General features: G+C 42.2%; 1 protein-coding gene across 3 annotated transcripts in view; it reads right to left on the reverse strand.

Annotated features, from left to right (window-relative positions):
- The window catches only part of FAT1 (FAT atypical cadherin 1), a 134,721-nt gene that overhangs the window by 26,733 nt on the left and 95,207 nt on the right, over positions 1-12,781 (reverse strand). For all 3 annotated transcript variants that reach the window (XM_042934340.1, XM_042934339.1, XM_042934341.1), the window contains exons 8-11: positions 11,801-12,076; positions 11,450-11,660; positions 1,796-5,863; positions 882-1,078 (exon numbers count right to left, since the gene is read on the reverse strand). In XM_042934340.1, the coding sequence (XP_042790274.1) occupies positions 882-1,078; positions 1,796-5,863; positions 11,450-11,660; positions 11,801-12,076 (4,752 nt within the window). The remainder of the gene's footprint in view (positions 1-881; positions 1,079-1,795; positions 5,864-11,449; positions 11,661-11,800; positions 12,077-12,781) is intronic.

The following is a 12,781-nucleotide window of genomic DNA, read 5'->3' on the forward strand; positions in this document are numbered from 1 at the left end:
GACTGATGTCCCGTGACCCTACACTTAATGAGTCCAATACAGACCACAACACGCTTCCTCTTAAGCCAACCCCACCCCAGGCTTCTATCTGGGTCTTTCTCCCACTCGCTTCTGTAGGAAATGGCAGTCAATCCCGACATCACACGCCTGCCACGTTGTCACCCGCAGGCGGCACCACGGGCACCAGCTTGCGCTCTGCACCGTCTTTTGTCCCTTCGTGCCTTTGGCCGCCTCCACCCCGTGCTCTCACTCGCGCTCATCCAAGTGTACGCGACACTACCGAACGAACGTGTCTTCTGTGAGCAACTCTTGGCTCACGGCAGCTCCACCTTCCAAACACAACGGGTTCCGAGGTCCTCTCTCCTCTAGGACGGAGTCCCAACTCCTCTGCCGATCTAATCACCACCTCCCAAAGGCTGACACCCCCGCCCCTCCCCGGGAGCACTCCTGCCCCGGTCCTCCCACCGCAGGCTTGGATGGGAACGGCTCCTTCTTGGTGTATGTGTTCTCATATTCAACGGGCCCCAGAGCTGCGGAGCACCCTCACAGACCTCGTGTAGAACAGCCAGTGCCCCCAAAATAGGCTCAGCCCCCAATAAGGGGAATGAAATCTGCACAAAGCATTTTTAGAGTTAAACATAACTGCAATCTTGTCTGTAATTTACAGCATCTGTGAATGAGCTGTTCCAACTACTGAGCATTTCCCAAAATAGTTCTGGAGCTGATCCAACTCTTGCCCCACTCAACACTCACCGCTGCTTAAATGCTCACCGGCTATCATACGAAACGCATCTGAATTACAGCCAGCGCCACAGGAGAGTCCGAATGAAAGGTTCAGAAAGAAATCCAAATTCGTAATACATAAAGAAAGAACCGCCTACCTTTTCACAGACTGGACTGTTGTCATTTGCATCAAGAACTTTCACTTCAACTATGGCTTTTGAGGAGAAGGTCCCATCGGTTGCCGTGATAGTCAGAAGATAATTGTCCCTTTTTTCCCTGTCCAGAGGTTTCTTCACAAACACCTTCCATTCATTCTGTATATTTTCAATAGCAAACTGTCCCAAAGGATCTCCTCCTATTAAATCAATGGAGGAAGAGGACAAATTGGCTGAAATAAGTAAAGATCTAATTGACAGGAGAAATAAATACATTTAGTGTTATGGTTTAAAAGAATTAAGGGTTTTTTAAAAAATTACTACATTTAAATTTGGCTTATTAACTTTCCCAGTTACTCCCACCACCACCAAAACATCAAGGCATTAAAATGTGTACCGAAACACAGCATTAAGCTAAAGAAAACCTAAAAGCCTACTAAACGATACGTTACCCTATATGGAAACTATAGTTGTTATACATATTTATCATTTGCTAAGTTCAACAGAATGAGTCATAAAAATCAAAAAACAGTCTAGGAGTGTGCCTGGGTAGCTCAGTTGGCTAAGACTCCAACTTCGGCTCGGGTCATGATCTCACGGTTCGGGAGTTCAAGCCTCGTGTTGGGCTCTGTGCTGACAGCTCAGAGCCTGGAGCCTGCTTCAGATCCTCTCTCTTTCTGCCCCTCCCCCGCTTTCACGCTCTCACTCTCAAAAATCAACATTCAAAACAAAAACAGTCTAATGACAACTGTTAGCCCTCTTCATTGTAGCCTAAGAGATGTTATTGCTACTTATTTTAGACTTACTTAACTAAAATCATCCCTTTAACCCCGATCTCCCTAAAATACTGTATTTCAAAATTTATACCTCTAATCTGATTTATTTTTAACTTAAACCATTTTGCTTCAATGTTTTACCTGTTATGTAATAGGTAACTTGTCTATTAAGTTCTTCAGAATCGGCATCTGTGGTACTTAAGATGGCGATGACACCGCCTGGTGGGTCATCTTCGCTCACGGTCCCTTTGTATATCTCTGCCGTGAATCGTGGGGGGCTGTCGTTGACGTCGGTGACAGTAACATCCACGATGGCCGTGGAGGAGAGCTGGACCTTTTCACCGTGATCTGATGCAACCACTTTAATCTGGTAATGGTCTCTCTCTTCATGGTCAAGTTCCTTGAGGGTCGTAATCCAGCCTGTCTCCATGTTAATGGCAAAAGATTCGATGACTTCCACACTTTGTGACTGATCTAGACTGTACATGACTTGGCCATTGGTTCCTGAATCCAGATCAGATGCCCTGGCCTGGATGACTCTACTCCCCGCTGGCAGGTTTTCAACAATAAAAGCCTCATATGGGTTAGACTCTAACACAGGGCTGTTATCATTTGCATCTTTCACTTGGATGCTAACATCTACAGATGCCACCACCTCGTAGTCCTCATGAGCGCACCTGGCAAGTATGGAAAACTGGTACCACTTAGTCGTTTCATGATCAAGACTCTTTTCAAGTTTCAGTCTGCCGCTCTGTCTGTCAATGACAAAGAACTCATCCCTGTTACTTTCAGGAGTGTTCCCTTTGATTAGGCTGTAAAGAACGGTCCCACTATGTTCTGCTCGGATGAGGTCTATCTCTGTTCCAATAGGCATGTCTTCTGAAACCGTATAGGTATAAAACGGTTCCGAAAATTTTGGAAGTTGTATTTCTGGTGGAAGTATTTTAACATAGACAGGAACCACAGATTCCCTTGACGGAGACCCACTATCCACAGCTCTCACGAAGAAAGTGAAGAACTCATTTTCTAAGCCAATTAAGCTTTCTTTTGTAGTAATTATGCCCGATAGTTTGTTAATTTCCAAATTCTCCTTGACACTTTCCGAATCTGCTTCAATGGCATAGGTGACATCGGCATTGGATCCCTCATCGGCATCACTTGCAAGAACTTTAACGACGGATGTCCCTTTGGGAGCACTGGACCCAATGTCCACTTCATACTTGGTTGCTCGAAACTGGGGTGCGTTATCATTGTCATCTGTAAGGATGACATTAATGGTGCAGAAAGCAACTTTTCCACCGGCATCCTTAGCCATTAAACGAACTGAGATTACTTTCTCTGCTGGAGTTTCTCGATCAAGTTTCTCCAAAGTCAGTATCTGTCCTCTGTCATTTGTGTAAAATCTGTCTTTGGCAAAGTCATTTACAATATGGTAAGTGATGTGACCGTAAATACCAGAATCCCCATCAGTTGCTTTGACCTCGATCACCAGCGTGTGTAAGGGAGCATTTTCAGCTAACTCCACTTCATACTCGCTCTGAAGAAAAACAGGACTGTGCAGATTGCCTCCAATTACAGTTACGTGAACCTGAGCTGAACTCCTAAAAACTCCATCAGAAACAGAAACGTTAAGACTATAAAATGGCTTCAAGGTGTGCCGGCGCACGTTTGAGAGCGTGACGATCCCCGTTTCACCGTCAATGACAAAATTCTTATGATCGTTGCCAGAGAGAATGGAATAGTCCAACCTGCCTACGTCTGAGCTGTCTGCATCATATGCTTTCACACAGGTCACGAAATGCCCATGCATGGCGTGTTCGCTGATTTTGGCTTCATAAATCTGTTGGTCAAACAGTGGCGGATTGTCATTGAGGTCCGTGACATCCACTGTCACAACCACATCACTGCTCAGGGGGGGCATGCCACCGTCCAGAGCCCTTACAAAAATCTTGTGCTGCTGGGACTGCTCGTAATCCAAAGTTCGGACTAGCGAAACGAGGCCGGTGCTGCTGTCTATGTGAAAATGAGCATGACTCTTGCTATGGTTCCCAAACATATGGTATGAAATTCCCCTATTTGGTTCTGAATCAGAATCTGTCGCTCTAACCTGAACGACAGACGTGCCGATGACAGCTGCCTCGGACAGGGTTGCGGCATAAGACTGCTGACCAAACACAGGAGGGTTATCATTGATGTCTTCCACTATAATGTCAACAAATACTTCAGCATGAGCACCGGTCAAGGAGTCGGTTGCTCGTACGCTCAGTTTATAAGCCGGGTGGGACTCGAAGTCCAGAGGGGCTATGACATTTATAACTCCAGTGTTGAAGTTAACAGTAAACTGGCTGAAAGGATCTCCATCCGTGATGCTGTAGAACACTTTCAACCCTTCTGGACTGTTGGCTTGTACGTGGACAACCGGACTGTGCATCTGGATATTCTCTGGAACCTCTGCGCTGTAGAAAGGTTTTTCAAACACAGGCATGGCTTTATTCATAACAGTGATCGGAACTATCACTTCAGCCGAAAACGCTGGGTCTCCTCCGTCTTTTGCAACCACTGTGACAAGGTATTCTTTATTTAAGGTGTCAGGTTCAAACTGCTTTTTCAGTGAAATTTCACCTGAGGATCCAATCTGAAAATGCTCGTGATGCTCTTTAAGGTAGTAATGCACTTCTCCATTTCTACCACTGTCTCTATCAACGGCGGTGACGTAGCGAATAACGTGGCCCACCACGGTATCCACTTTAACAACAGCATAGTAAGGAAGGTTGACAAACACTGGTGCATTGTCATTTTGGTCTTCTATGTTGACCTTGACAATGACATGGGCCACTGCTGAAGGCTTGTGTTCTTGGGTCACTTCTACCACCACATCAAATGCCTCCTGCTGTTCACGATCAAATGGTATGCCAGTGGTCGACAGAACTCCTGAAGTCTGGCTTATTTTAAATCTGCGATCTGGGTTGAGGATATGGTAAAACAAAGGCTCGTTGATTGGGTTCCCAATGGCAGTAATGACAGCTAACGTTCTGGCTTCAGTGGAATTCTCTTTCACTACTGCAGAGTAGAAATCTTGGGTAAACTTCAGTTGACTTTCTTTGCTTTCTTTCACATTAATTTTTACAGAGGTGAAGCTTACAAATCTGCCATCAGAAGCTCTAACGGTTAACTCATAGCGGCTTCTTAGCTGAGTTGTGTTTTGTACAGTTATAGTGCCAGTCTTGTAGTCCATAAAAAACTTCTCCCCAATGTTGCCCTCGGTGATAGAGTACATCAACTGTGAGAATGCACTTGAATCAGCATCCGTAGCATTTACCGTGATGACTTTTACTCCTCTGTATGTTGGCAATAAAAGAGATGCTTCATATAATGATTTGGAGAACACAGGAGGGCAATCGTTAATGTCTATTACACGTATAGTCACATTAGCTGCATACTCAGCAAATAAACGTGGTGTCCCCATGTCATGCACTTGTACGGTAAAGTGAAAAGTACTTGTTTCTTCATAGTCCAAACTCAGTACCGTATGAATAGCACCAGTGCTAGAGTCGATAGCAAAATATTTGTGTATAGATGGTTCAACAATGTGATACACAAGCAGAGCATTGGATTCTTTATCAGCATCAGTTGCTCGAATCACTAATGGGACATTTTTGTCTGTTAGGACCACGCTGTTAGTTGAAGCTGATTCACTAATGAGTCCCGTATATTCTGCCTGCATGAAGACTGGCAAGTTGTCATTTTCATCCTGTAGATGCACTAAAACACTTGTGTTAGTAGACAAACCAGCCATGTTAGTTCCTTGTATTATCAATGTGTAAATGGGCAACGTTTCAAAATCCAGGGCTTTCTGAGTGACGATACTTCCAGAATGTGGATTAATATCAAAAGCATCAGCTACATTTCCATCTTTTATTTCATATACCACTGACGACTGACTCTGCGCTGTAACCATTCCGACAAAACTCCCAATGCCGACAGTTTCGCTGATTTCAACAGAATATTCTTTTGATGTAAACTTAGGAGAGGCATTGTCAGCAATTGTCACAAAGACATGCACAGAAGTTATTTCACTCATTGGTGGATTCCCTTTATCGGTAGCTTTCACCATTAAGTCATATTCCACTTGGCTATTTCGATCTAATTCTTTGGCAGTTTTTATTAAGCCCAAGATGGGATCAATGGTAAAAGAATTTCCAATGTTTCCTAGGAGGAGAGGGGGTAAAAACATGTTACAGAAAAATGCAAGGACCAATACAAGTAATAGCTGGAGATACACAAACTTTTTTTTTTTTTTAATCTTTAAAAGTGATTATTCTGCAATTATACAGAAATTCAGGGGTTATCAACATTTGAATAGAACTCACTTCATTTTTATCCACCTAAAATGAGGCAGACTTTTCAGAGTTTTGTAAGTTATGAAAAGCAAGAAACACAAGAAATATTACTCTAGGTAAAGCCAGAACTCACTTGCTATCACCTGAACCAGGAATATGTTGTAGAAGGTTATCCTTTTGTAAGGCAGTTGATAATTTTCCAACAGTCCCTCAAAAATCCTTTGAACATACTTCTACTTTCGGCATTTATCACTTGCAAGTTTTCAAGACTCTTACTCATTATGAAAAGGAAGACTTCAATTCACCAAGAAAATTTAACAAGGTTCAAGAGAGCTGTCCCTTATTTTAAATATTCAGGGAATTGTTGAATGCGCTTGTGCATTACCTGCCCTACTGTGTCGCTTTCGAAGATTTCTGTAATATTCCCTTCTTAATCTTTTTCAGGTCACTCTACCCTCTACGTCAGTGGTTCTCAACTGGGGGCGATCTTGTCTAGATGGACGTGTAACAATGTCTAGACACAGTTTGAGTTACCACCACGTAGAGGGGGAGGGCGCTACTAACTTTCATTGGATAGAGATCCAGTATGCTGTTAAACATCGTACAATGCACAGGGCAGCCCCACAACAAAGGATTTTTTGCTCCCAAGTGTCAACAGTGCTGACAGATAAACTCTAAAATAGACGGCTTTACTTGTTCGCTTTGGGCCTTTTCCAGCTATACTGTAGGTGCCTTTTGCTGCAAATGCAACTCCACAATAGTCCAGGTTTTGTATCATCAACTGAAATCTTTCTGAAGACACTGGCAGCTTACTGAGGTCTAGCAGTTTACGATCTCTTTGGATAGATTACAGCAGTGTGAGGGTCCTCAGACTGGATTCACCTACACACACTCCGTCTCCGTTCTGTTTCACCTCCATGAGTCCCGAATCCATTATCCCCCTCACGGAACTGAGTTTATTTTCCCCAAATGAACTATCCCCCTTCCCCAAAACAAACCTGACTTGCCACTTAACTGTTTTTTTTCAAGTTCTGCTTTCGTCTAGGTTTGCAACCTCGTGTGGCCCTTCATAGGCCAGAATCACTCAGTGCGATTTGGCAACGGGGGATTAACCAAGCACTCCTTTCTCCTCATCATTACTAGTAAACACTTCCCCGACAGCCTTCATTTCCTTCAATACTTTTTCCCAAAATCCATAATATAATTTTTTCTGAGGCCAGACGGGGTCTGGTTTTCATTAAGCCTGCCCAGTTCCACGTCTCAGCCCCACGGCCGTGAGGAATAGTCTACAACAGGGCAGAGGCCGGGCTCTCTTCTCTACAAGCCCCAAGTTCCAAGCTGAACCCTTGCCCATGAATGGGTGAGCTGTGAGGCCTTTGCCACGCCTCATAGACCCTAACTTCTGCCTGTCCGCATGTATGAGTCAACAATCCCAGATTCTCTCATTGTGCTTTAGTCCATCACCAGAACTCCAGGGACCTTTCTCACCCTACCTGGGCGCCACCCAGGCCTTCCAATACTGACTGTTTGCCTGGACTAATATGGAGACTGAGAAAACCTTTGTACAGTGGTCTGCATCCCCACCCCTTGGGCTTTCCCTAAGTCTGTACTAAAGAAGCAGCCGACCTACCATATTTTATATTCAATCCTCTCTTTGGCATTTCTCTTAGTGTAGTGAAATCTCAAAGCTTCAAACATGCAAGGCCCAACATGGAGGAATGAATAGATTTTCTCTGCAGTGAAACAAGCTGGTGGTATTAGAACACTCTACTTTCCACACAATGTGCTCCCTGCCCTCCCAGCCTTGCTGGCTCTTCATGCCTCATCCCTGCCAGAACATTCTCATCTCAGGATGACTGTATTTGGTGGGTTCTTTCTAGAACAATCTTCCCCAGCTATTATCATTGCTTCTCCATCCATCCATCCATCCATCCATCCATCCATCCATCCAGGTTTTACCCAAATGCCCTTCTGCTTAGAGAATGTGGTGAAGCCTTCCTTTACCTCCCTAATCAGAATGGCTGTTTTATTCTCTTATCCTGTTTTTCCTTTATAACACATACTGCAACCTTCTTATCCGTTCTTCCACTAGAATGTAAGCCCAATTTAAGCATGGCTTGTTTTATACATTCTTTTATCACCTGTGCCTAAAAAGAATGCCTGACACACAGAGACATATCCTATGTCCTATGTAAATATTTGATGAATGACACAACTTCTATGCATGGATGGAAAGATAAATTAAATACCAAATAAGTAGACCAGAAGCCTGAAAAATATTAATACATTCATCAAAGCACTATATTTATATTTTTACTTGGTTCTGTTTTTCTGCAGTTTACTTCTATCACTACCAACAACCACGTGTTAGATTAAGCACTATATTGTGAAGTACATTTTGACAAAAGCAACACATACTAAATGGAAATTTCTGATAAAAATTCTCATCAGTATATAGGGGCGCCCGGGTGGCTCAGGTGGTAGAGCGTCCAGCTTTGGCTCAGGTCATGATCTCACGGTTGGTGAGTTCGAGCCCCACATCAGGCTCTGTGCTGACAGCTCAGAGCCTGGAGCCTGCTTCGGATTCTGTGCCTCCCTCTCTTTCTGCTCCTCCCCCACTCACGCTTTCTCAAAAATAAATAAACATTAAAAAAAAAATTTTAATCAGTATATAAAATTCAGAAACATTACTACCAGAAGTATCTTAATAGGAAGGTTAAACAGGAACCCAGCTAGCCAGTTAACAGTGGGTTTCCGACATACATATACAGTATGGAAGGAATCATCAGATTTGCAGATGGGAAAGCAACATACTTATGTGGAAAAACACTGCAGGGCAGCTGAGTGGCTTAAACATGCCCGTCTGATCCACTAATGGGTACAATTCATCAAATGCTGAAATACACGCATGTTATTTGTCAAGAAATTAATAGGGCAGTGGCGGAACTCTTTACTAGGTTGGGGGCTTAAGTCATTCACTTTAGCTGGAGATACTGGTGATTTCCGTGTAGCCCGAGATTGTTGTGTTTGAAGTAGGCAATTATCTGGACAAACGTGTGAATTTGGGCACATTAGCTATGACTGTATTACACACATACGCCCCAAAAGAAATGTCAGAGAGCTATGCACAGAAATCTCTTTCTTCCAATGGTGGACATGCTGTGGACCCTCAGTAAAGCGCCGACTGCCCAACAGGATTGGCAGCCTCAAGTGTGAAACGTACAGTTGCAATTGCACTTCTGTTTAACCTAAGTGTGAGGAAGAAAATCAATTCTAGTCAATAAGGATATTTACAGAGTATCTTCTATTTCCAGGCATTATGACAGTTTGGAAGTTACAAATAATCTACTTTAAACACACACACACACACACACACACACACACACACACACACACACACACACACAAACACACACACACACACTACACGGTCCAGAATAGGGCGCTGATGTCTCTGAACACGTTAAGTCAGTTGTTACTGAAAATATCCTTTAATTAATTCCTTTTTTCCTGAAGGCTCCTAATGAGACCAAACTTTTTGCTCAATGAATTGCTGCTAATTAAACATGCAGTATTACAGCCTGAATTTGTAACTTGTTTTCTGAACTTTATTAAATGTAACCTGACAAATGAGAAGGTGAATATGAGTAACTTAAATGAAAGGTGTCATGACCACTTTACATTTCCACCTATCCCAACAGATTCACACACACACTCTTCTGCATTTTAACAGTAGCTGCTGCCTACAATTTTTGAGCACACTTTTTATATTACCAAATCTATAAAAATTATCTTCTAAGAAATTCAAATGCTACACTGAAATAGGCCCTTGGTATTATCTACTGTTTGAGTGGAGATACAGTTCATTCTTGGAATACCAAATTACTAATCCCATCAGTCATCGCAAGCATTTAAAGAATGCACATGCCTTTAGTGAGGCACCAAGAATCGTACTTTAACCACCCAGTTGTTGAAAATTATGTGAAAGCTAAGGGGAAAGTTGAACATTTTCTCCTACACAAACCCAGGCGGTCTGTCTGTGAGAAAATTATTTTACTGAAGTGCGCAGGCATGCACAAAGGGAATGCACTGTTTTTTTAACAACGAAAGTTCTGACCCCGTGGAAAAACCTTCATCTTTGTTCAAGGCACTCACTACATTTTTAACCTTGAACTACGAGCAGCACATAAGATCTTATTTGTAAGTAATGGACTAAATTTGGTTATTTTCAGGGAAACAGATGAAGCTTCAAAAATACTAAGAAGTAAAAATAGTTTAACCACATAAAACACATTTTTTTAAAAATTATTCTCCATGTACCCAGCTTTTGATTATATGACCTATAGTTAATTCATACCTCTACACCAATACCAATGTCTAGGAAATGCACAATTTCTAAATATGCAGAGGAACAGAGTTATAAAAGAGTGAGAAGAATGAAAGAGACTATATTCTTTGTAGTAACAATGACCTTGAGAAACATGGAAAAAATGGAAGCTGCCTTCTTGATACTTAATCACTTACTCATTGTATTTGGCATAAGGAGAGAAAGTTCCAAAGCAAGATGAATTCTGACAGTACAAAACATATGCCCTAAAGCAGGTCCCTGTGTCAATCAGGGGCTTTCCTTTGCCATGAACATACACTTGTGGAGCAGTGATAGCCTCTACCTATCAAGTTCCTAGCGCGGCACCCATGGAATAAATAAATGAAAGACCGAATAGCATCATAAAAGAGAACAGAGAACAAAATATTTCACTTCGGTACAACTATTTCTGGGTGATCCTCCTTGTGTCCGCCAGCAAGACCCTGGATCTCTTGCCCTGCCACACCTAGAAGAAAGGTCCACGCCGACAGTTCAGTTGGCCTTCCTTGCCCAATTCCAGCAGGCTCCTTGGGCTTTTCAACATTTCCAGTCCAAATCGCCACCCTGGGCCCTATTGCAACAACCCAATTCCATGAAGGAAACTCAACTGTAAAAGGTGGATGACAGGGGCAGAAAAACTAACCCTGGAAGGGGTAAGCAGAGGCAGGACACCAGCACTCTTGTCGTGGAATTTCCTGCTCTGCCCAAGAGAAAATACTCCCTGGCTAAAAGTTAAATTACTAAGGCCAGTGGCTTCCTAACAATGTTTCATAGTTAACAAGTCTTATGGAGGAAAATGTCGTATGGTTACAACATTGTGGAAATAAGGAACTGCACCGGTTTTCTTCACTGCAAGACTTCTCAGAGCCTTGAATCATGCTAAGAATGTGAATCTCTTTACTGGAATGTAGGAGTCTCACGAGTCTCACCTTGCTTTCTAAAGAGGCTTCTTTCTCCTAATATGTAAAATGGTAGCTGAAGATCAATTTAAGCCATTTTTACAGTGACACACGGAAATGTTTCTACATGTGGAATTTTAGAAAAGAAATGTACTTTTTAAAGTTAACATACGGAGGGCTCCAAAATTACCTGATTCGATCGAGTACAGCACTTCAGCGTTCTTCCCTTTGTCCTTGTCCAGAGCTGTAACCTGCAACACTACTGAGCCAATAGCTGCAGATTCATAAACCCTCCCTTCATAGGAGGAACTTGTGAACCAGGGGGCATGGTCATTGGTGTCACTGACATTGACAATAATCCGTGCAAAGTTGCGCTTCACAGGAACATCTTGATCCCGTACCTGAAAGATTCAATACATTATCATTCCTGTAGGGGGGGAGGGGGGGAGGGGGTCCCCTATATGGGATTAAAAATCACTCTTAAACACAGGAGACCTTTCAGAAACCAAATACTGGCCAAAGGATGAGCAGAAAGCCGTACCATGACGGTAAGAACATGTTGGTGGATGGCTTCATGATCAAGTGTTTCAGAAGTATAGAGAGAGCCTGTCGCAGGATCAAGACGAAATTTCTTGAGACTCAGTGGATCAATGCTGCTCTGCAGTGTATAGATGAGCTTGTTTTTTTCATCCTTATCCACAGCACTGATTTGTAGAATTTCTGTTTCTGGCACTGTGTCTTCAGGAATAACAACTTCATATTTTGATGTAGAAAATTGAGGACGATGGTCATTTGTATCTATTACTTTGATGAATACCTATAATGACCAAAAAGACCCATTATAATATCCCTAATTATAATATTTTAATATTTATAGAATCAAGGGGAAAAATCAGGTGCACAATGGGGAAAAAAACGGATTTAGCAAAATGAAATACAAAATTTGGAAATAAAAACAAAAACCTAGAATAAAAAAAAAAATCCTTAAAATTTTTCATTGCTTCTTACCTGTATGAGCAAGATAATGAACACCTCTCTAAATTCTTGAGAGTAACTTTGGAGGGCATATGTAACACCTTTCACATACTTCCTTCTGACTGAATACTTAATTCTCTTAGGTCACCACTAGAGAGAGATTTCTAGAGTACTCATGGAAGAGTAACCAAGAATTTACTTGAGCAGGATTTACAGAAGGCTAATTTCTTGTATCAGATTTGAATCTGCAACCACCACACTAATGAGCAGAGTACGATACTGGATGGTTACTGTGTTGATCTATTTATTTTTTAGAGGATTCCTAGTATTTAAATTTCTCATTCTAATCTTTAGGACTCCAGATTGCTATTGATAAATTAGAAATGTGCTTTAAAATCTTCATTACATTTTTGTGACCATAAAACTTACATATAAATAGGAAACACATTCATTTCCTAAAAAAAATTTAAGGACACTGAAAAGATACACTTTCTTAAATATGTCAGCACAGGGGCACCTAGGTGGTCCAGTCTGTTATATATCTGAC

Source organism: Panthera leo, chromosome B1 (assembly GCF_018350215.1).
Source record: "Panthera leo isolate Ple1 chromosome B1, P.leo_Ple1_pat1.1, whole genome shotgun sequence".
Lineage (NCBI taxonomy): Eukaryota > Metazoa > Chordata > Mammalia > Carnivora > Felidae > Panthera > Panthera leo.